Below are 25,332 nucleotides of genomic sequence, written 5' to 3'. Positions count from 1 at the left end.
CATTTCAGTAAGCTAGCTTTTGCAGAAGTACAACAAAAATTATATATGCAAATTTATTGAAAGAGGGTGCTGGATCTTTCCTGCGAAGAATTTTAAGTAGGAATGGATTTAAAGTGGAACATGATAAATGACAAGAACCCTTCTCATTTGGCTTCTATGAAAGATATATATACTACTAATGGAAATTTCAGTTTTTGGAAGAAATTTGAATTTTCTTTATCAACCAGTAATTTCAGTTTTGAAAAAAAAATTAAGCTTAAGTTGTAAAACCTCATTAATCTGTACTTGATAGGGGTCAGGATTTACAAATGAATGTATTAATCAGCTTGATTTTTGTTACAGGCCAAATTTTAATAGAACAAACAGCCCAGGCTTCCAGAAAAAGGTTCAGTTTGGAAATGAAAATACCAAACTTGAACTTAGAAAAGTTCCTCCAGAATTAAATAATATCAGCAAACTTAATGAACATTTTAGTCGATTTGGAACCTTGGTTAACTTACAGGTAAGAGCTATGAAGTAATTTTGTGGTTTTTGCTTATTTTAGGAGGAAACTTAATACAGTAGAAGAATACTTTTATAAAGGAATACGGAAAATTTGCTTATGTTCTAAATTTGGAAAATTGGAAATGAAATGAAACTATATTTTTGAAATATTGTGTGATTTTGAGTAAGTTTTTTTACTTTCAAAAAGCAGGAGTGTGATCACATTTTATGTACTGTTTACCTGATAGAAGTTATCATAGAATTATAAAAACTTTAAATCGTCAAACTAGGAAAATCCAGTCTTTATAGTAGTGTTCATTTCCTTAGTTTCTCCACATTATTACTGCAGAAAGTTTCAGTCTGATTATTTTTGCTGCCTGTATGTGTTGGGAAGCATGTAACAGATACCTTTGGGGCCCAAATACCATGTAATCCATAATTAGTTTAAACATTTACTTTTTCCCCTATCACTTTTGAATGTCCTTCAAGATTAAATATCAATGTAATTTGTATTTGACTTCACCTAAAATCAGACCTTGGCTGGAGCGTATGTTAACTTGTAAGGTTATTCAGTATTAAGTTTACATTATTAGGTATACTGAAAGTGTTAAATAATGTAGGGCCTTTTTTTCCCCCCATTTTTGTCAGCTAAAATAATTCTTTCCATTAATCTGATGAAAATAAGAATAAATTTTAGAGAGTACAGCTGATGTTATTTGGAAAATTTTGCTTTCTTGACATTTAAATTTTTCTTTTTTTAGTGTTTATTCATTTTTGAGAGAGAGAGAGAGAGAGAGAGAGAGCGAGCGCGAGCATGAGCGGAGGAGGGGCAGAGTGAGGGAGACACAGAATCTGAAGCAGGCTCCAGGCTCTGAGTTGTCAGCACAGAGCCCAATGTGGGGCTTGAACCCACGAACCTCAAGATCATGACTTGAGTCGAAGTTGGACACTTAATCAACTGAGCCACCCAGGCGCCCCTCTTAACATTTAAAAAATAATATAAAAGTAACATGAAAAAAATGAATGCTTCCTTGGTATGGGGCAATAGAGATTTATATAAAATTTAAAGAAAGTGTTTCTCCTTCAGCTGTGTGTCCTTCTCAGTTCCCCTTACCATATATTCCCATAATTACATTATTCATAATTTATCATGTATTATTTTAGATTTTTTTTGTATTTCTGTGTCTACTTATCATTCAATCAGTACATCAAAAACTGGGGCGCCTGGGTGGCGCAGTTGGTTAAGCGTCCGACTTCAGCCAGGTCACGATCTTGCAGTCCGTGAGTTCGAGCCCCGCGTCAGGCTCTGGGCTGATGGCTCAGAGCCTGGAGCCTGTTTCCGATTCTGTGTCTCCCTCTCTCTCGTTCATGCTTTGTCTCTCTCTGTCCCAAAAATAAATAAATGTTGAAAAAAAAATTAAAAAAAAAAAAACAAAAAAACCCAAAAAACATATATATATTAAAAAATATATGATCTCACACTTTGTGAGTCTGAGCCCGAGCTCAGAGCGTGGAGCCTGCTTCGGATTCTGTGTCTCCCTCTCTCTGTGCCATGCTTTGTCTCTCAAAAATGAATAAATGTTCGGAAAAAAAATTTTTAATAAATAAAAAATATATAGGCCCGTGGTATACGTATTACCCTGTAATTATCTAATCTTGAATGTCTCTGAATATCTTTTGACAGCAATACAATTGTATCTCCCACATTTAGATCCAGACACAAAAAGTTTTCAGAATATTCTTTTCCTTGTGCAGTTTAACTGCCCTGGTAAAATTAAATTTAAGAAATTTTTCAAAGCTGAGGAGCAAAACACGGTATCTCACTGTTGTTTCAGTTTGCATTTCCTCAGTTACTAGTAAGGTTAATATCTCATCTCTTTACTAGGCCTTTTGCTGTGTATGCATACGACCTGTATTATTATTTGCAAAACATGTTTTTAAAAATCATTTAAAAATTAACTTTATTCTGATTAGGCCTATGGGTAAAATTGAAGTTTTAAATTCCAATAAATGTATGATTATTAACATGCTACCTAAAATCACCCTTGTAAAAGTAAATATTTATTGAATACTTACTATATATTCTCTGTTCTATATAAATTATTATTTGATTCTTAACACTACAGAGTGAGGTATTGTTATCCCATTTTTGAAAAGGAAACAGAGTCACAGGTTAAATAACTTGCTCATGGTCTCCCATGAACATAGCAGTCAAGGTTTGAGTCATGCAGTTTGATTTAGAGTCTGTGCTCTTAGTCCTTATTTTGTATTGCTTCACTACCAATGACTTGTGTACCACACTTTAGAAAACACTACTATTACTGAGAGAACAAGAAATTTGAAGTGAAAAGCCTTGGATCTGTTACCTGTTATTTGTATGGATCTGCAGACTCACATACTCTGAATCTCATTTTCTTTATGTGTAAAGTGTAATTGCTATTGTTATGTAAATCCCTTCCCCCCCTTAAATTTTCTCACACTCTTGGAAATATTTTTTGACAGCTGCGAATATGGAAATTTTTACAAATGGATTTTTCTGTAATTTTTAGTTAGAGTCACCTCTTTCAAAGTAGTTTACTGGCTTCTCCTGACTCTGGATCTTGGCCTCATCACTCATTGATATAGGGATTATTTCTCAGTATTAATATTGGGGGTAAAAAATGAAACGTTTTGATTGCTTGTATATAACATTTGTGCGATGAGCGTTCTTTACAAAGTATTACATAGAGGAGGCTCTGGTTCTATTCTGAACAGTACTCAGTTTACCTTTCTTCTGGAGTGAAAGTAAACCATGGTAAATAATCTAGCTTTAAAGAAAGGGTAAACAAAGAATAGTACCGGGAAGGACCAGAATCTCATCTCTTGAGGAATTTTATTGGATGAAGCACTGGATTCATTTGTAATTCAGTGTTCTTCATATTTTAAATCTTAGGTTGCTTATAATGGGGATCCTGAAGGCGCCCTTATCCAATTTGCAACATATGAAGAAGCAAAGAAAGCAATATCAAGTACAGAAGCAGTGCTAAACAATCGCTTTATTAAGGTTTATTGGCACAGAGAAGGAAGTACCCAGCAGTTACAAACTACTTCTCCAAAGGTAGGAGAGAGATTTGTGTGAAATTCAGTACTTTCCTTAGAAAGCTCTTAGCATAGTGTTTAAGAACAGAGTTACTGCAGTCAGGTAGACTTGAGTTCAGCTTCTGGCTCTTCCACTGCTGGCTGCAGAGACTAAAGGAAGTTACTTAATGTCTCCAACCTGTTCTCTCATTTTATTATGAAGTGAATTCCTAGTTTAGACAAATATAGGATGCTAAGTTAGAGAAAGGTCCCTGGTAGGCAGTAGACACTCAGTATATGGCAGCTATACATTTTCCAGAAACTCAGACTGTGTGTTCATCTTGGAAATCCTTCCCTTCCTCTCTCCCTCCTTCCTTCCCTCTTTCTGTTTTTCAGTCATTGAGCCAATCAGTCTGTAAAGTTAGATCAATTGCTTGTAGGAGAGTTTTATAGCAATTTGTTTCTCAATTTAACTTTCTCCTTTTCATTTAAAAGATACAAAAGATACAGCGAAGGGTAGATTTTTAATTTTTTTCCCCTACTTTACAAATAATTTATGCAAAGAAAAGCGTTTATGGGTATGTGTGAAGGAATTTGGAAGACAGGTTTTGATTGTAACCTGTGCTTTTAAAACTGTATCTGTGTGGGCAATTTAATAACAAACTAGCAAAAGTTACTTTCCAAGTTCATGAACTAATCCTCTTGGTTAACGTTTTTTTCTTGTTCTGAGGTAATGCAGCCCTTAGTCCAGCAACCCATTTTGCCTGTTGTGAAGCAGTCAGTCAAAGAGCGGTTGGGTCCAGTACCTTCAAGTACTATTGAACCGGCAGAAGCCCAAAGTGCCAGTTCAGACCTTCCTCAGGTAAATGAAAAGTCTTAACATTGTGTCTGTCACATAGCAAGTTCTCAGTAAATTAGTTTCCCTTGTGATTTGAATTATAGTTAATTGTATATATTTCATACAGAAATATCATAGTCTGTACATATTTGAACTCCACCTGTAAATTTTCTTTTTACCATTACCATAACATTTTCATATTCTACTTTTTCCTATAGTATTCGAATTTTAAATTCCTCTCTCTCATTAATACTTATTTTTCTTTCACTTTGTGGAGGAGGTACTTTTCAAGCAAAACTCCCTGAAAAATGAAGTTCAGTGTAGTAAATCTTATTTTTCCTGTCATCTTTTACTTAACTAGAATTTTATTCCAGAGAAAATTGTACACCAAACTCAACCAATAGCTTCTGGGAAGGGAAGGGATAAACCATCAAGTTTAAGCATGCTTTGATACTATCCTGTTTCCAGTTATATATGCAGCAGTCTCCGAACTTTGCATCACTTATTCCTGACTTTCAGATTTTCTTCTCCACATGTCATTCCCTTCCCCTCCCTTCCACACTTGAGTGGCAGTTTCTTGTTTCTACACCCTAAATATCTGAAACTTAGCTTTCTTTTGTCTCTAGATGTTTAAGCATTTGCTGTTTAGAGGTAGGATGTTGATAGGATGCCACTTCCTTAAAATAGTGTTCCTAGATAATTCTGAAGCATGAGGTATTGAGATTCTATGAAAACATGCAGAATGGAAATTGATAAATTCTTAGTTACTAAAAAAAAAAAAAAAAAAGCCCAGTCCTGTGATCTCAAATCATCACCAGATCCAGTATATTTGGCTACAAACCAAACATACTTTAGGAAAGAATGGCATTTACTTTTAAGCTCGAGAAGCAGTCATATATTTTAATTACTCATACTCACATCTAATATTTACAATGTTCAAACTTCCTACTTGTCAACATAGGATTCTAAGAATTTATGATTCTGTATTGATGGAGGGGGCTTTTAGTAAGTACCTTACTGCATCATTTTTTATGATTGAGTAATACTGCATACTGTTTGTTTTTCCATACACGTTTTCTTTCTGTCACTTTGAAAATGGCCCAAGTTTTTGTCATTAACATCAAAATACTTAAAAGAGTCAGTATAAATTAGTAGAATCATAATGTTCAAAATCCCAACAGATGTATATGTTTGGGGAAACACTGAATATGTCCATTTTAATTTTTTTAGAATGTAACTAAATTATCTGTGAAGGACAGGTTGGGTTTTGTATCAAAGCCATCTGTTTCAGCAACTGAAAAGGTAAGAAGAATAGCATGATGTGTTTGTCTTGGCTTCATAAATGTTTTCAGGTGGCATCTTAAGTTTTTAATTTTTTTCATAGTTCCAAACTCTTGCTTCTTAATAGTATCTGTACCTCTTACTCCTACCCTTTTGCTTTTCATTTGCTGAAAAAGAAAACTATTTGCCCGCCTTTGTTTACTTTTTGCATTAGCATTTTAATATCTGCCTTTCAGTATGTGTCCATGTGCTTCCTTCTTTTTGTTTTTTCTTTTTATTTACTATAATTTCTTTAGAGATATTGTGCATTTTGATTTGAAAACTCTGGCAGCCTAATAGAAAAGGCCACAAAGTAGGAATTTACCTGAGTTTGAGTTTCTGGCTCTTCACATACTAACAGCATGAGATTGGGCAGTGCTCCTAACCTTTCTGATTCTTCTTCCTCATTGGTAAAATGATGATTGTAATATTTGTCTTGCTCATGGGGTTTGTGAGGATTAAATAAATGATTGATTTAAAAGTATTTAACTGGACAGGATGATGTAAATGCAAGTTTTTTATTTATTACTAACAGCTATTGTGCATAGCCTGACAGTTTGTCATTTCTTTTTTTAAATGAGGATATAAACACTGATTAAATTAAGACTATTTATGTACCTAACAGTTCAGTGTAGATGTGTTGTTATTGTTTTTTTTTTTTTTCTATTTAGGTATGAGTGAATGCTTTTGTTCTTTAGTCTTATTTGAGGTATGTGGAATTATAGAATAGAATTAGGTAGTCTTTCTCATTTCTATGTCCTCACCTTAAAAGGAAGGTAAGGCTCAGATAGATACATTAGGAATTTTGAGGCAGGACTGGAATGTGGGTCTCCTATTTCACATCCGTGGCTCTTTCCATTATTAAGATTATGTAGGAAGTTGACTTCATGCGTCCATAGACCAGCATCCCATGAGATGGCTGACTTTCTTTCTCCACTGGTTCTTCAGTGTATTCTTTTCCTTATTTACCATGTTAAACTAAGGCAATTGTAGAAATTTGAATCTGAATCTAATTCTGTATATCCGATTTTCATCTTGGGCACCTCAGCAATACTTCAGGCGTGATGTGCCTGAAATGACCATTTCCCACATAAATGAATTTCTGGTACCCCAACCTGTGGAAGTTACATCAGCATTTTCTAAGTTGTACTGTCTCAAAAGCCCAAGAGTCATTCACTTGTGTTTGTCACCCACTTCTCTTTTTCTGCCACCCTCAGTTTCCAGCCTTTAGCTGTGGTATCCTAGCTGCATGTTCCTCCTGTACTTTCTACTACCACCATCCTGCTCAGAGACTCACTTCAGTGTTAACTCTTGCAGAAACTTTCATTTCCCCGGCTAAATAACTGCTTGATTTATAGTTCATCAGACCTCAGTTATTCTGGTGCAGTTACCTCTGCTCTAGTCCTTCCTTTCTACCTTAATGCTCCCTTTTCTGCTCATTGTTTCTCAGTCTTGCCTGCCTTTTTTTCCTTTTTTTGGTGGTGATTTTCCTGGATTGCATTTTCCTCTTAAGTGGATTCAAATCATTCTTTTAAAGACTGAAAATCTCTTTATTCTATGAAATCTTCAATTTTTTTCCATATCATGCCTCCTTATTTCTGTGAATTTGTCCATGTATTAATCTATTGTACTGAATTTAGCTGTATCTAAATATTTAGTTTGATTAGGTTTATTTTCCTTGATAATAAGTAACTAAGGAATAAAGAAAATAAAGTCTGTTATACTTTGTGTAGTACTGAGCAATTCTGGAGAGGCCTAAAAACCTTATGCTTAACATCTGTTTATGTTAAGATTTCAACTCTGAAGTTGATGTGTACTTATTATAGGTTTTACAGAATCTTTCTGGTATGTTTGCATCTGCTTTTGTTTTTTTAAATGTGTTTTGTATAGCTTTAGGATAAAAGGGATATAAACTTGGAATCAATAGTATACATTTACTAATATAGATACCAAAAACTAAATTTGTGAAAAATCACTAATGGTAGTGGGCTGTTTGTGAAAAAGAATTACTTAGGAAATACTGTAAAGACTCTTTTGAGGAAAGCCATAATGTACAAATGTGTAACTTTCAGTCATCTTCAGGGAACCTGTTTATAGAATAGCGTTTTGTTTTTGCTTATTCTTGGTTGTTCCTGTTCCCCAAGTCTATAGGGGTTTTCTCTGAAGAATCCTTAGAGGTTAGTATTTCAGAGAAGTCTTAGGAAGGTTAGAAGAATGTTTCCCGTCATCAAATATTGTTTAAATTCTTTTTTTATTCTTCTTAATTGAAGGCTGGGTAGTACTCAAAGCTAGTATTTATACGGTATTTCTGTCGTTATTAAACCAAAGAAGTACACATATACACAGATTTTCCCCTTTCTGTGAACAACACTGAGTAAACCCTTGAGTGATTCTTTATTCTAGAATTCCATTTTTGTGAGAGGGTGGAGAGAGGAAACTTAAAACCTAATTGATAACTGTTAAATCTTAAGGTATTGCAGTAGCTGTTAAATAGGTATTATTTGGAAAGAGTGATCAGTGAAATGATGTTTGAGTACCTGTCAAGAGATAGAGCAATTTATCAAGAATAAGGTGGCACTTGTGTGTATACCATCCTGGTTAGTCTAGAAAAAAGACTTCTTAGACTGTCCAGATTATCTCCCAAAGCTCTTCTAAAGACTAAGAAGCAAGTGATTAATCACTTGAATATTTAATGTTTGTATGTCAGACCAGTTTTAGGTGTATCAGACTTTTGTGATACAGGATGTTGTTGTTCCTTAGCAGTACTTTTTTTTGTTGTTGTTGCAATCTGAAAATATATCTTGGTCTCTGTGTTATGACATGTTAACATATGTACTATGGAACCTTTGAAAGGGAAATTGTGTGGTATTCTGAAGGAACATTGCATGTCTTTTGGAGACTTCAGCTGTTTAGTTAGCAGCTGACAGTCTATATGATCCTGAACAAGTCTTACCCTCTGTTTCATGAGCTATAAAATGCAGTCATCTAAGTGACCCTTTGATTTTTTTAATTTGCATTTGTTGTATAATTTTGCTGTTGTAAATATAAAGGTTAAGGGAATGTATGATCATTTCCTACTTTTGATTTTTTTTTTTTAAATTTTTAACATTTATTCACCTTTGAGAGACAGAGAGTGAGCAGGGGAATGGCAGAGAGAGACACAGAATCAGAAGTAGGCTCCAGGCTCTGAGCTGTCAGCACAGAGCCTGACGAGGGGCTTGAACCCATGAACCGTGGGACCATGACCTGAGCTGAAGTCGGACACTTAACCGACTGAGCCACCCAGGTGCCCCTGATTTTTTTTTTTTTTTTAATGCATTAACCTCTCTCAGGATTATTACCTAGATTATTTAGTTAGAATTATTACGATTATTTTTCTTATGGAGAAATATGATTTCTATAAAATTATTTGCTATGCTAGATTTTTTGGAAATCAAGCTGTTGTAGCAGCAATTGATTACTGACTATACGTTTTTTTCTTTGACATTAAAATGTTTTTTGTAAGCTCTTTAATCCCTTTGTCTCTTAAGCTGCTTATATTCTTGGGGGAAAAAACTTGTTAATCCCTGAAAATATTTTATAAATGTAACTTTATTTTTTAAATATTTTTTTGATGTTTATTTTTGAGAGAGGGAGACAGAGTGTGTTCAGGGGAGGGGCAAAGAGAGAGGGAGACACAGAATCTGAAGCAGGCCACAGGCTCCGAGCTGTCAGTACAGACCTGACCCGGGGCTTGAACCCATGAATCATGAGATCATGACCTGAGCCGAAGTCGGACGCTCAACCAACTGAGCCATCCAGGCGCCCCTTATAAATGTAACTTTAAAGTAAAATGCTATTCTCGTTAGAATTCCCAATTAAGGTTGGTTTTTGCTATAGAAAAAAACACATCAGTTTGCTGCTTTATGAGAATATCATATTAATGTTTAGATTTGTTAAAATAATTTACTTATAATAAAAGTTGACCATACATTAATTGTATTAATAAGCTATATACACATAACTCCTCACATATTCTCTTTTTATTACACTTAAACAAGGCATTTCTGCTGTAGAAACCTGTTAGAGCTAGCTTAGATTGTCACAGTGAACCATAGTAACTGTTCCTTTTATATTTGATTCCAACTTGGACATTAGTTATTAAAAAAATAACACTGATGACTTTAATATATAAGTCTTCTATTTTTAGTAATTTTTACAAAACACTTTTTTTTTCCCTTCCACTCTTATCCATGAGAAAAATCTGTTTTTCTCTTTCTTTACAAGTACTAATGGTAGTTATGGCTGGTAATATTTTACATTGGAAATAAGATAAAGAGGTATTAATGGATTTCAACTTCTTTCTTATTAGGGAATTGTTTTTTGTCTTGAAGTAAGAGGTATGAGTGATGTACATTTTAATAACGAAGCATATACTTTTCAGCTCACCTTTTGAATTCAACAGACCTTTGACACCAACCCTGACAAGTATATGACAGGGAAGGAAAATTACAAGCCAATAGCTCATGAATGTAGACATAAAAATCCTAAGCTAAATATTACCAAATGTTTAGTGATATGAAAAAAGATAATACATCCTGGCCAGGTAGGATTTATTCCAGAAATGCAAGTTTGAATTAACATTTGAAAATTGGTTTAATTCACCTAAGGGGGAGAAGGGTGGGAAGAACCTCTTAAGATTATTTCAGTAGAAAAAGCATATGATAAAATTTATTAGTCATAATAAACAATGTGCAAAGTAGGAATAGAAGGAAACTTCCTTAATTTTATCTACTAACATACTGAATGGTGAATTATTGGATACTTTTCCTCTTGAGATCAGGAACGAGAAAGGATATCCATTCTCCACTTTATTCAGTAGGGTGGGGCCTAACCAGTTCAGTAAGGCAAGAAAATGAAATAAACAGTATAAAGGTGGCAAAAGAAGAAACAAAATTATATTTACTCACAGATGACATGATAGTATATGTGCAAAATCCAAAAGAATTTACAAATCTTTGGAATTCACAGGTGAATGCAGTAAGGTCAATATATAAAAATATAGCACATGAAGAAACTCATTTGGAAAATAGAGACAGTGTGGTTGTTTGAAAGGCCACAGCCTATGCTTTGACTTTGTTCTTCGGAATTGCAGCATCTTCTTTTCTGTTGGATTTGTTACTTCATTCCACTGGTTTCATTTTTAACAGATTTTCTTCTCTTTTATCACAACTCTGTTCTTTTGAAAATACAGATGTCCCTTGCTATTCATACTCTTACTTTCTAAACTCTGGAATCAAATAGATTCAAATACTGAGCAGTATTTGGATTCATATAGTTCATTGTTTCTAAGACATTTTGCTTTCACTTTTTAACACTTGAATATCTTACGGTATTGGTGCTCATGGTTATAATTGGCACCCTTTTCGTCTTTAATAGCGGTTTATTATCATAATGTGTTTCATAGTGATGTCTTGAGCTCAATGAAATATGTTAGCTGATGTTCTGTTTGTACAGAGGGAAGTTTCTAGATAAAACAAGGAAGTGGGATACTTTTAAAGGAGGCTTGTCATATACTTTTATTTACTTTGAATCACCACTTCTTACTTAGCCTGATATTAGTTAATAAGTATACTTTGAAAAAGGAGTGTACTGAAATTAAGGAATGCTGAATTAAACAGATTGCATTACAAGGGTTTCTTTACTTCAGGCTCTCTCACAACTTTTATGGTAATAGACATTTTGAAACTAGAAGATAGGGTTATGATATTCGTTACTTCCAACTTATTTGAGTATAGAAATCTTTTCTATACTCAACTTTTCAACTTGTCTTGGAACCCTCGTGAAGAAAAGTTTAGGAGACACTCAAACTCTGTCTTTAGCATATAATGTTGTGTTTCTCTCTTTATGAAGTTACTATCTAATCCTTGTACAATCCTGCAGTTTAACATTGTGTAGTATGGTAAGGTAGCATGGAAGAAATTTGCCTCTAGTGTTACAGAGAACAGTGACTGAAGTCAGACTGCAAAGTAACTCTAGATTTACTCCATATTTTACTGAATGCAACAATTTCATTATTTGTTAGTGATGTCAGGGTATTACTTTTCATTATATAAGAAAATTACCAGATTTGATATATGTCAAGTATTATAAAGAACTTTTATTTTTAAACATCATCTGCCTTGCATGCAACCAGTATAATAGTATTCTAAGCTTTTTTTTTTTTTTAAGTTTATTTATTTTGAAGGGGGGGGGGGTGGAGAGAACAAGGTATGGGGGCAGAGAGAGAAAGGGGGAGAGAGAGAACCCCAAGCAGGCTCCACACTGCCTGCAGAGTCCGATGCAGGGCTCAAACTCATAACTGTGAGATCATGACCTGAGCCAAAATCAGGAGTTGGTCACTGAGCCACCCAGGCACCCCAACAGTATTCTAGATTTCTGTTTCACATGGAGGCTAAAACATTCTTGAATACTTAGAACAGTGATGAATTGCCTATTCTTTGTGATGTTCCCTAATCTAACTGTATGATAGATGATTAGAAAATAGTGTCTGCTTGTTACTTCTCTAATAGACCTGGATGTTTACATTTTACTAGCTAAAACGGTGGGCTCTTTTTCTCATTGATAATCTTGTTTGTGTAGTTCCTTTAACCTCTTTTAGGTCATGAACTCCCTTAACTCTTTGGAAACTTCTTTTCCTCTGGAAAGTTACACTGTTCACACATATGGTTCCATGTTTAGTTTTTATAACATTCATGGATTTCCCTTAAGGGATCTCTAAACTCCTAAGAACCAGTAACTAACCACTCCATTGAACCTACAACTTTTTGCTTTTGAAGGATAAAAAAGGTAGCCTGTACAGTTTATTTTCTTGAGTTGACCCTTGTGTAGAAAAGATTGTCCATCCTGATCTATCATCATTTCAGTTTAATTTGGTGCAAAAGTGTTCATTGAGTATTGACTACGTGCCCTGGCACTGTTTTAGGCACTGAAGATAGAGTGATAAACCAAGCCAAACGTCCCTACCCTCATGGAATGAATTTTTGAATTTGTAAGGACATTAGATGCCATCAACTTAAACATTCTCATTTTAGAGATGAGCAAGCTGAGGCCCCAAAAAAGTGCCTAAAGTTAACCAGGGTCTCATAATTATTGGTAATAAGGTTTAGGTACTAGAAAAAGCACAAAGAGGAGAAAAACATGGTTTTGTAGACAGGGAGAGAGACACATAAATTAATATATCATCAGATGATTTTTATTAAATATTTGAGTAACTGTAGGAATAAAATTTCATGGAAGGATCTGGGTAGAAGAAATAAATGATTAGGGCTTTGTGACTATATCACGTCAGTGTTTTTTTCTTGATTTGAAGTTTTTGTATGTTCTTTTTTTTCTATAGGTATATTCTGTTAATTTTTTTTATAATTTAAGCCTCATTCATACCCTTCCTTTCAAATCACTAAATGTGCTTTAGTTATTATATGTATATAATACATTTATTTCAATGTACTGAATTTTGACAAAAGTGTTTTAAAATTGAGTTTTATAGAAAACAAGATAGGTAATCATGAATGCTTGGTACATTTTTTAAGAAACTGAATTTGTATTGGTAGGTGTTGTCTACATCTACTGGCCTAACTAAAACAGTATATAATCCAGCTGCTTTGAAGGCTGCACAGAAAACCTTACTTGTTTCCACCTCTGCAGTTGATAATAATGAAGCACAGAAAAAAAAACAGGTAAATACAGTTAGCAGTGTACAAAATTTGCATGTAGGAAAGCTTTTCTGTGTGTGTGTGTGTGTGTGTGTGTGTGTGTGTATTTTTTTTAAGGGTTATCACAAAATAGAGCTAAAAGAAAAGTGTATGTTGGCTGCCACTGAACTTTTATTTTTCATTGTAGAGCAGTAAATATTAATTTGGGAAGGGGGACAAAAGGTTCTCTTGATTGGTCTTAGGAACTTACATACATAGTTAACTTTTGCATACCAAAACTTTGCATTTAATTGTTATTGCCAAGCTTCTGCATCCACAACCATTTGTCTTCTCTGGAATATCTGTTTATCAGAACAATAAACAGTAAGTATACTAGTGATATTTTGATATCTTTCTCTAGGAGGCACTGAAACTTCAGCAGGATGTAAGGAAAAGGAAACAAGAAATTTTAGAAAAGCACATTGAAACACAGAAGGTAAAATATTTAAGCTAGATTTGGCAAAATATAGATGTTATAATTTTGAGTAAATTTAATCTCACACTATATAGTTACTTTTAAGAAACTTTAAATTGATAAGGGTAACACTGAAATTTATATAAATGATAATGTGTATGTCAGTTGATTAATGTGTATTGGGGATGAAGAGCATACATTAAATGGTGAACTGGGGATTATATTGGTTTAAAGGAACTGTGGTGGCCGGCGAAGTAGAAATAAGGAATGTTTATCCAGATACGCTGCTGCACAGTAGTTTGTCAACAGATAGTGAATTGGAAACTTTTTCTCAGTGTTGAGATATGTACCTTTCTTTAATTTTCTTGGGATCCTCTACTTTTGTGTTGTCCAGTGGGGTAGGGAATAGCTACAACCAACTTTTGAGAACTTGAAATGTTCCAAGTTCAAACTGATATGTGCTGTAAGTATATAAAATATAGGGGCACCTGGGTGGCCCAGTCGGTTGAGTGTCCGACTTCGGCTCAGGTCATGATCTCACGGTTCGTGGGTTCGAGCCCCGCGTCGGGCTCTGTGCTGACAGCTCAGAGCCTGGAGCCTGTTTCAGATTCTGTGTCTCCCTCTCTCTCTGCCCCTCCCCTATTCATGCTCTGTCTCTCTCTGTCTCAAAAATAAACATTAAAAAAATTTTTTTTAAAAAAATACATACCAGATTTCAAAGACATAATACGAAGAAAAGTAAAATGTCTCAATAATTTTTGTTGAAGCTTATAACATTTTAGATATACTGAGTTTAATACAGTATTAATTGACTTTACTGGTTGGGTGTTTTTTGTTTTTTTTTTAATCTTTTTAATGTGGCTGCTAGAAAATGTAAAATTACTTATGTGGCTTACAGTATTTCTTTTGTACATTGTTGCTCTAGGTTATGACATTTAATTAGTGCCAGTTCCTGATTATGTCTCGTAATAAAGGTTATGGCATCTCAAAATATTAAAAACACAAACTTTTTACATGTTGGCTTAAAATGTATCTTTTCTAATTTAAATTTGGGTATACAGTACTTGATAAAGAAATCACAGTACTTGACACCAAAACCTGAAGCTACCTTGACTCATAAAACCTATAATATGTGGTATCTTTCACCCCATATTACCTTGTTTATCTTTTGTTTCCTGTCCACGTTGGCGATACCATTCATACGTTAGCCAGTTCCTATTCCCTGTGACAAAGAAAGTAATTAATTGTTTTAAGATCTCATTATGTGAAGGGAACCATAAAACTTCTGTGTGTCTCTCTGGGTTGTAGACTACATTTGGAGTGGGAATACTTAGAGACCATAATACCCACAAATACATTAGAAAGTAAAAGTATTACTTTTTGAAGTATTGCTTCAAATCGACAGCTTTTCAGTTGAATTTCTTAAGGTTGTATTCTTTGAACTTACATTCTGAGAGACCAGTGGCAATGTAATTCTTCACAAAATGTGCCAAGATTAAGGCTTGAGTTGAGATAGCATCACCAAATCTGTTCTGCTGTCTTAGTGGTTGTAAGCCTTGCCATGAATATGTAAACTAAAACTAGTAGTTACTTATTTTTATATTTATTTTGCTATGTTTACTTTGTGTATCTTAGTTTTTCTTTTTTTAAAAATTTGGCAGATGTTAATTTCAAAACTAGAGAAAAACAAAGCAATGAAGTCTGAAGATAAAGCAGAAATAATGAAAACTTTAGAAGTTTTGACAAAAAATATTACCAAGTTGAAAGATGAGGTCAAAGCTGCTTCTCCTGGACGTTGTCTTCCAAAGAGTATAAAAACCAAGACTCAGGTATTTTAATTTATGTTGTTATTCATATTACTACTTACTGAAAACATTACAGTGCTGCATTGTTTAACATTGTTTTCCTTTTAGGTAATAACCTTTGCTTAAAATCTGACTATTACATGCTAACATTTTTCCCTCCATTAATTAATAGTAAATATATACAAACAAAACTCTATTCATCTTTTAAACTTTTTAGATTTCAGTTGGAAAAGTCCATAATTAGAATATTTATGGATAATAATAATAATAATAATAATAATTAAAAAGATATCTTGAGGACAAAGTGATACAGGTACTTGAATGCTTGATGAATACTTGACTGAGGAGTTTGAACTTTGTAAGTTCCTAGTCTAAAAGGTTAATAAACAAAAGTAACATTTTGACAGCATTATATAGAATTGATTAAAAGGAGGGAAATTTAGATAGATCAATCCATTAGATATAAATAAGGAAGGAAGATAATTTCACCTGATAAGCGATTTTTTAAAAACTTCAGAGTTATATAGTATTTATACTTGGTGTTGTGTGTATGTACATACATGTGTAGAATCATGAGTTCATATTGATATTTCTGATTCTAATCCAACACCCCAGGGTTCTTTTCCTCCTTATTCCATATTTTATCTTCGTGTTCCGTTCCCATAATGACAACTTGCTTCCCACTAACACCAGTACGGTACTCATTTGCACAGTCATTTAATACATTCCAAATAGTTCCAGAATTGCTACAAGAAGCCCACTTCCAACGACTAAGTAAAAGATTCAAAATTTATTTGTATTCTTTAAAAGTTCACTGTATATTCGACTAAGCATATAGAGTCAGAACTGTGGCCTAGGATTACTTTTTTTTTTTTTTCTTTCTGTGGTTATGTTATCAATTTGGTAAAGTTAGGTGTATTTCTATTGATAGTCTGTTTTGAACCCCTTCCCTTCATTCTTGCTGATTTAATATTATTTTGAATAAATAAAACATAAACATGATTGAAAAGTTAAACTATATAAAAAGGTATATATAGAAGACCGTTTCCCTTTGATTCCTGCCACTCTGTTCCCATTCTTCCCTCCTTCTTGGCGTGTATGTATTCTTTCCTACATAAAAGCATACTGTATAGCGCTCATTAACACTTTGGGTTTTTTTGTTTTTCTTTTCCCAGTCATTTCCTGAAAATTAGTTCATATGAGTCCATAGAAACCTCACTTTGGCTTCTGTACGGAAAATGAATTATAGGGAAATCAGCGGAAGTAGGAACAAATTAGGAAGCTGTTGTAGGAGTGTAGACCAGACATGATTGATGGCTTGGACTAGGGCTGTAGGACTGGATGGAGATAAAGAAGGAATGTATGGATTAAATGGGAATGTATAAAAGTTCTTTGTAAAAAAAAAAAAAAAAAAAAAATATATATATATATATATATAAAAATACAGAAACTATTATATATATAAGTAATATATATATTAAAAACATTTTTTATTAAAAAACATTTTATAAATGTAGGATATGAATTATTGTCATTTAAATTATTAATTACCATTTTCTAGATGCAGAAAGAATTGCTTGATACGGAACTGGATTTATATAAGAAGATGCAAGCTGGAGAAGAAGTCACTGAACTTAGGAGAAAGTATACAGAATTACAGCTGGAAGTACGTTTCACCACAACTACCCAGTATGCTAAAGATGAACAGATGTAGTAGGCATGGTGGTCAATTTGAAAATGTATCCCCTCATCCTAATCAGTAATTGTTGGTAGTCTCTGACAAATAGGAAAGAGAGAAGAAGTTAGCAAATGTTTCAGACCTGGTAGATAAAATCGTTCATTTAATGAGGGGTGGCAGCAGTTCTACCTCTACACCCAAGTCCCTCTACTTCTAGTAAGTTTGGTTCCTTTTCTAGCTCTCCTCCCTGAGACCAAAATCTATTAAAGCCTTTTCAGGTATTCTTACAAGAGATCTTCTGTACATATATAGGCATATTATATTAAATTGCTATAAGGCCCAGACTTTTACTGGAGAACTGTATTGAAAACATGCTTACTTAAGTTTTGCCTATAGATGGTGCTGTGGATGTTTATAAAGGAAAATAAACTACTTTCTTCTCTAGTTTAGCTATATGATTATTTTTTGTAAGAAAAATCTAGTGACATTATGAAATTATTACAAATTAGCATTTTGTAACATTTAGCAAAAAGATGTTTAAAATTAAATGTAAAAATGTTTACATTTTGAAGTACAGAGATATTAATGGCATCAATGTAATTGGTACTTGCCTATATTTATCATCGTTTGATGTCACAGTTAGCATTTTTTTACAGTTCAGGTTATTTTGCTTCATCTGAGAATTATGGGTTTTTTTCCCAAATTTGTTAGCACCCTGGTGATTTTTTTTTCTGACCTAGGACAAATCTGAATTTAGCACTGGCGTCCAGGTATTAACGTTAACAGACTTCACATTTAGCAGCCACTTTGCTTGTATTAAGGCTCTGTCTTGTTTGTCATAGGAAATCATAGGATGGCCTCTAACCCTGTGTACATCTTACGTTCTCTGGAAAGTTGGTAGGCTGCCTGTACATCTTAGACAAGATAACAGGTTTTGAAAAAGATGTGTTTCTTTTATGTTAATATAGAAATTGTGTTTTCTTTATTATGGAGGATACTTGCTTGTGTTGATGGGACTTAAGCTACTACATAAAAAGTTTTGGCGCATAAAATTTTAGTAAATAATAGTTCTACCAGAATTCTTTATTAGTCCAAATGCTTTGGTTCTCTATCATGATCTAGCTAAACACTGAATGGCATTTTCTGCTTTTCTTTTATGATCGCTAAACTTTATAGTTTGTAGTTACTATTAGCATATGCAGATATTATAATGCAGTATGTCCCAGAGTGTGTCATTTAATATGCCAGTTCCATTCTTTGTTAACAGATCTTAGTGCAAAAACTTCTAAGGCCAAATAAATTTGGAAAAGGTTAAACATTCTTTTTTTGCCATAGGATTTCTTAGAGGTTTTTAATTTGTTAATCCCTAAATATACATAATCAGTATTCCATATTGCTCAAATTTATTTGTCCATGGACCCCCTTTTTCAGGCAACATTTTGAGAGAGTATTCCTCAGAGCATACTTTTGTATATGCTACTCCCATTATGAACATTAATCCTTGACCTGTGAAGTTTATTATTTGGATTTTAGGTTATTACTTTAGCTAATGTTAATTAAGATGAATTGTCTTGAGATGAAGAAACAAATATTAATACTTGAAAAGATCTGTCATTGGTGCCTGCTTGACATTTCCACTTGAATATCTCACATCCTCAGACTCCCACTTGTTCAGAATTGAGCTTATCTTGCCCCTAAATTCCATCTACACAGTTACACAAACCAGAAATCTGGGAATCTTCATTGATTCCTCCCTTTCCTTTATTATCCATATCTAAGTAGTTACCAAGTGTTATACGTGTTACTTCCAGTATGTCATAAATATGTTCTCTTCTCTCTTACTTGTATTGCCACCAGTGTAGACATAGCTTCCATCCTCAGTTGTTGGGGCTACGTTAGTAGCCTACCAACTGCTTTCCCAGCTTATTCTCATCTTTCTTCTACTGTGTTCTTAAAACTAGCAAGAATAACATTTTAAATACTGATTTATTGTATCACTCTACTTCTCTACTTAAAATGTTTTAACTGGTTTTCATGGCTCTTAGGACAAAAATAAAAATCTTCAATTTAGTGATCCTTAAAATTTTTCATGATCTGGTTCTGCTTATCTCTGTAGCCTCATTTCTTCGTCCCATCTGGTCCAGCTACACTGGATTTCCTGTATTTTTGAGTATGGTGTTTATTTTAGCCTTGATTCCTTTGTTCATGTTGTAGCCCCTACCCCTCACCCTTACCTTGCTTGTTCTTTGTTTCTTCTTTGAGTCATTCAACACATACTAAATATCTACAGTCTGCCAGCTGCCATTGTAAGTGCTAGGGATCAGGTGGAAAATAAAACAAGGAAAAAATATCCTCGTGGATATTGTAGCATATTTATTGCAGATCTTGAATGTTCTGTTCAAGTCTTTAAGTAAAGCATTTCCTTACTTTTTTAATTACTTCTCATTAATATAATTAAATAACTTGGTTGCCAAATGTCTCTTTACCCCTCTAGGATTTGAGTTTCAGGAAGGTAAGGACTCGAGCATAGGAAGTGCTCTTTAAATATTTGTGGAATGAAGGAACGGTGTGCTTTTCATGTGGAGCACTGTGGCGGAATAGAAGTTAAACATGCTACATTGGTTGTATGATGATGTTAGTGTAAGTGACCAAAGTGATAATTTGAGATAATTATACCTACTGAAGCCACCAGGCAAATAAATAGACACACTGTATTCAAAGGTCCTAAGTGGAAAAATTAATTTATTGTATATTAATTATGTATCTATGTATTAAACTGGTGAAGTAACATTTTCATACTGTGTATTATTTGGAAATCAAGAATTGCTGGTCATCTAATGATACAATCTGAGATTTGGAAAATAACGAACTTAGTAGAAAAAGGCACATTTAACAATTTTAAACATGACTTAAATATTATTTTGTTTTCTAAATGCATTAGCTACCTAAGTTTACGCTCACTTTAAAAACTAAAGCCTTAACTTAAATTATGATACCCTTTTCTAAGCCAGTATTTGAATATGATATCAGATTGTATAAAAGTTTGATAGAGTATATATAACGTGTGGCTTGTGTTAGAAATTGTGGCATTTAACTTGTGTGTCTATAATCTCTTCAAGGCTGCGAAACGAGGGATTCTTTCATCTGGTCGGGGTAGAGGAATTCACTCAAGAGGTCGAGGTGCAGCTCACGGCCGAGGCAGGGGTCGAGGTCGAGGTCGAGGTGTGCCTGGTCATGCTGTGGTGGATCATCGTCCCAGGGCACTGGAAATTTCTGCATTTACAGAGAGTGATAGAGAAGATCTTCTTCCTCATTTTGCGGTACTTTCTTACTGTCCAACAAAACAAGTACTGATAGTCATTGTTGGGGATAATGATTAAAGGAGAAATTATGAAAATGATGAGTAATTTAATCCCATTAATCTGACTAAAGGGTTTGATTAATCTATAATTATCTTTTGTTAATTATTTAAAAAGCAGACATATTTTTGTTTGTTTATTATCTGGAAGAAACATTACCATTCTTAACACCTAGTAGGCCTTCAGATACTGTGAAATGAATGATTTAAACTTTGCTATTGCAGAGAGAAAAGTTCAGTAGTTTAGTGTCATTTGATACTTTTAAGGGAAAATTTAACATATGTAAGCCATCCAGATTTTTTTAAATTACGATGGAATTTTATTTGTTAATACTGTATTCTTGATCTAGCTGACCTTAGAAATGAAGCAAGATGAAATTTTGATATATGATCTTGAAGTTGCCTTAGTCAGTGCCAGGGTATACAGTCTAATACAGACTGACTGACTTATGAGAAAGGAGAATGAGATTCTAGTCCTGGCTAAGCCATTATTTGACTTGGACTTCCTGGGATCCATTTGGCTCATGTGCAGAATGGAAATTATATTTGTTTAAAGGCCGTTTCAACTTAAACGTTGTGATTAGTGGTATCCCAAAGGTTAGTTACTAAGCATCAGTCATGCCTTCAGGCCTATAGTAATTGCTCTGGAGATATGTAGGAAATAACCAGTTCTTTACCTTCCAAGGATTTTATATATATTATTTTAACACAGATGAGTTAAAGTAAATTATAAACATAATTTATGGCATAATCAAGTTACATTTATTAAAAACTTTAAGTAGTAACTTAGAGAAGTATCTTTTACACAGGCATATGATCGAAAAAGGATAGTAGAAAATTTCATAAGGCAGTAAAACTGGAACTTAGATCTTGAAGGATCAATAAGCTTACAGAAAAGATTAAATCTTTTTGGAAATTCAGATTTATATGTTTGACAGTCACATTCTAAGCTGTTAACAGAAGTTACAAAGGTGAAACTATACTTTGTTGGGACATAGAGAGTTACTGAAAAAAGTGGTATATGTTTATGAAATTACTAAAATTAATATTTAAGGAAGAGGAGTCTGGAAAGTCCAAATTTAGTAGTGGTAATGCACATTTAAAAATGATCAGTCTTTAAGAATGCAGGTTTAAAGCGTAGTTCTCTGTCTCAACCTGGAATTTGAACCTGTGGCAAGTAACGGAAAAGAACCTACATTTTCATAGGACTGCTGACTGTTACAAATTGTGATTAACGAAATGCTTTCTTTAGTTTACCCACTGGGCCCGGTGGTGGTGGTGGTGGTGGTGGTAGTAGTAGTGGTAGTAGTAGTAATAAAAATCATAGAGCATTTATTTCGTGTCAGATATTATTCTGAGTGCCTTATATAATTCAATATATTATGAATTATTTCAACAACTCTCTGAGGTAGGTGCCTTTATTATGCCCACTTTAGAGATGAAGATGAAGCATGAAGAGATTATGTAACTTGTTCAAGTTCACACAGCTAGTACCTGACAGAACAGATTCTAGAGTCCATTATCTTTATAGAAATTTTCGATACAGAGTGTGTGCGTGTGTATTTAATGAGATTATAATTATAATTTTATTTTGGGGTAAAAAAGAAGAAAGGTATTAGTGACGATATATAAAGGATTAGAAATTTATATGATAAAGGTTGTTTGTAGAAAAATCTTTCTACATATGGAAAAAATAAAATCCAGCAAACCAGAAGCAAGCATTGTTTAACCTGTTTAACTCTTTATAAGAGTGTGGTGTACAGGAGTATGTGTTAAGAGTGAAAGCAGGGTCAGTTTGAATGTTAAACTTAAATCAAAAGACCTGGACTCTCCTGGTATTTAACTAAATTACTTTGGGAAAATTATTTAAATTCTGACTCTTTTTATTTGCACCATCTTTAAATTGAGAACGGCACACACAAAAATATGAATTCTGAGGATTAAATATTCTGTTTTAGAAAGAAGGTAGCACGTTATGGGATTGGAATAACGAGTGTACAAGGAAAGGCAATAAGGAAACCCAGTGTTTGACACTCTTTCGTTGATTTAAAGCACAGTTCAATCAAGTATAAGTTTCCCTAATTCTAAAAAGTGTAGAATTATAAACAGGACCACTCTTTATCTTGTAACATCAAGTACTAAATGAATTATTCATCTTTTTTTCTGTTAATCACCATGAATTGTTATATATTCTGGGTTACATTTATTGGTGTTTTAAAAACCATTAGGATTTTGGATGTTTCAAAATATTTATTTGGAGAAAATACTTCTTTTTAATTTAAAGCAATATGGTGAAATTGAAGATTGTCAGATTGATGACTCTTCACTTCATGCAGTAATTACATTCAAGACAAGAGCAGAAGCTGAAGCAGTAAGTATTAGAAATCTAATTTATTGAAAATTCAGATTTAAATGTTTTATAAATATTTCTTTTAAGTTTTAATATAAAGGAAAACATTTTAACTTACTAAATAACTGCACTTTGACAGTAGATAGGTCATATGAATTGGAATTCATGGCCACAAAGAATGTCCTAAAGCAGTTAGGCAATTCTGTTTATAACATGATAGAATAGTTACCAAGTTGAATGTTAAGTTGTATTGTCTTGAGACACCAGCATTTCTCCTTCCTTTCTCTTTCACCTGGGATAGGGCCATCCCACTTTCCATTACCCTTTTTCTCAGCTGGCCCAGAACAAAGTCTGCTTTGGGAGAATGAGTGATGAGAGAGAAGGTAGAAGCTAAGATACAATCCTGATGGCAATCCTTCTAAGCCATCTCTCATCCTCCACTTACTAGTCCCAGTAAGCTGAACTCTAAAGAAGTGTCCCTAGCTTAGCATACCCCCCAACTAGGCCTCTACAACTTTTTGCAATGTATGATATATAGCTCTAGCTTTTAGGGTCTTTATAGTAATCTTGAATTATGTGTCTTGAATTGTCTTTACAAAGAATGGCCAAGTATATGCAACCTTGTCTTTCATCTGGGTTTAAAAGATTAAAAAAGGGGCGCCTGGGTGGCGCAGTCGGTTGGGCGTCCGACTTCAGCCAGGTCACGATCTCACGGTTTGTGAGTTCGAGCCCCGCGTCAGGCTCTGGGCTGATGGCTCAGAGCCTGGAGCCTGTTTCCGATTCTGTGTCTCCCTCTCTCTCTGCCCCTCCTCCGTTCATGCTCTGTCTCTTTCTGTCCCAAAAATAAATAAACGTTGAAAAAAAATTAAAAAAAAAAAAAAAGATTAAAAAAAAGGAAAATGAATATGAGGTGTGGGAGATTTATAGGAAATGTCTTTAGCCTTGTGTGTTCTTTCTTCAGGATTATAGAGAGATACATGTACCATTTTGTCCTTGGAAAAATTCTGTAAGAGTTCCAAACAGTTAACCTAATGTGAATGGAAGAGTGGTATGCCTTTCAGAAGTTTTAACTTGATTGTGGTCTAAATTAAAGTTTAAAAACACTTTCTAAATTGATTTATCTTCTTTATAGTGAATACTCCCTGACAACACAATGATACCTTATTGGGGACCTAACCTGGTAGGAGTTGCTCTTGGGGCATTATAACCACTAAAAGAGTGTGGGTCTGAAAAATCTTAGTTAAGCATTCAGCTGGGGCCTTAGAATAACCAGTTTTAAGATCAGTGATGTAGGAGGTGGATCATTTTATAGACTAGGAATGGATCCTAGAGTTATGTTTTTTTAAATCTCGTTTGGGTAATCTTTTCACTTAAAGATCGTTTGTGAGAGTATTATTGATGAGAGTTTAAAACTTCTTAAAACTTGTATGTATATATGTTACATTAAAAACTAAACCCTTTTTAAAATACTTTATAAAAATTTTTTTTTTTGAGAGAGAGAGAGGAAGGAGTCAGGTACTTAACCAAAGTAAATCTTTGATCAGGTTTTTTCAAAAAGTATTATTGAGTATAAGTTAAGAATAAGCTTCCTTTAATTGGTGCTTTAGTGACAATTTTCAGTGTAATGTGTTAGGTAGCTTGAGTATGTCTCTTTATGTTCTATTTTCTAGGCAGTAGTCATAAAACAATGGTAGCTGTCATTGTTAAAACTTTTCCTTGCTTATATGACTGAGGAATAAAAACCTCTTACCCCTGAAATAAGTATTGGAAGTTTTGCTCTTAGAAGATTTATTGACATATACCTTTTTTCTTGGGTGTTGCTTTTTCCACCTCACGTGTGTGTGTGTGTGTGTGTGTGTGTGTGTGTGTGTGTGTGTGTAAAATACAATTCATGTTTTCCAAATGAATAGCAATCAATTCAAAAGACTAGGGATTAATGCATAAACAAGACTTTAACGCTGAATTATATGGAGTTTGAATATGTGACAAAATAAGTTAGATGTAATAAAGAATTACATTTTCAGAGTAAATACCATTTTAGTTGGAATTATTCAATAGGCTGAAACGAAGAACTACCATTGCCATGATACACATTTGAAATTAAGTTATGCAAGTTGTTAAATCATAATCATTTGCTTAAACCAAAAAATTCTTAAAATTTTGTAACCTTCCTATTGTAGAAGAGAATAGAAAATAAGTTGAAGCTGATCTTCTACAAGCAGGATATATAGGCTAAGGCATTGGTTTTCAAACTTCTGGATATCCAGGATCATTAACGTTTAGGAATTTAAAAAT

At 33.8% G+C, this 25,332-nt stretch overlaps 1 protein-coding gene across 20 annotated transcripts in view; it reads left to right on the top strand.

The window, feature by feature from the left end:
• RBM26 (RNA binding motif protein 26) overlaps nucleotides 1-25,332 on the top strand; it is an 86,721-nt gene that overhangs the window by 44,738 nt on the left and 16,651 nt on the right. For 14 of the 20 annotated variants that reach the window (XM_047870625.1, XM_047870616.1, XM_047870608.1 and 11 more), the window contains exons 11-20: nucleotides 343-502; nucleotides 3,416-3,580; nucleotides 4,271-4,402; nucleotides 5,609-5,680; nucleotides 13,291-13,416; nucleotides 13,793-13,867; nucleotides 15,508-15,675; nucleotides 17,213-17,317; nucleotides 20,449-20,649; nucleotides 22,972-23,058. In XM_047870625.1, coding sequence (XP_047726581.1) covers nucleotides 343-502; nucleotides 3,416-3,580; nucleotides 4,271-4,402; nucleotides 5,609-5,680; nucleotides 13,291-13,416; nucleotides 13,793-13,867; nucleotides 15,508-15,675; nucleotides 17,213-17,317; nucleotides 20,449-20,649; nucleotides 22,972-23,058 — 1,291 coding nt within the window. The remainder of the gene's footprint in view (nucleotides 1-342; nucleotides 503-3,415; nucleotides 3,581-4,270; nucleotides 4,403-5,608; nucleotides 5,681-13,290; nucleotides 13,417-13,792; nucleotides 13,868-15,507; nucleotides 15,676-17,212; nucleotides 17,318-20,448; nucleotides 20,650-22,971; nucleotides 23,059-25,332) is intronic. The other 6 variants (XM_047870648.1, XM_047870643.1, XM_047870633.1 and 3 more) reach the window with 3 other exon arrangements.

The sequence above is a fragment of the Prionailurus viverrinus genome, chromosome A1 (assembly GCF_022837055.1).
Source record: "Prionailurus viverrinus isolate Anna chromosome A1, UM_Priviv_1.0, whole genome shotgun sequence".
In the NCBI taxonomy this organism is placed as follows: Eukaryota; Metazoa; Chordata; class Mammalia; order Carnivora; family Felidae; genus Prionailurus; species Prionailurus viverrinus.
Note: the sequence above shows the minus strand (reverse complement) of the source record. Positions and strands in the feature narration are given on the sequence as shown.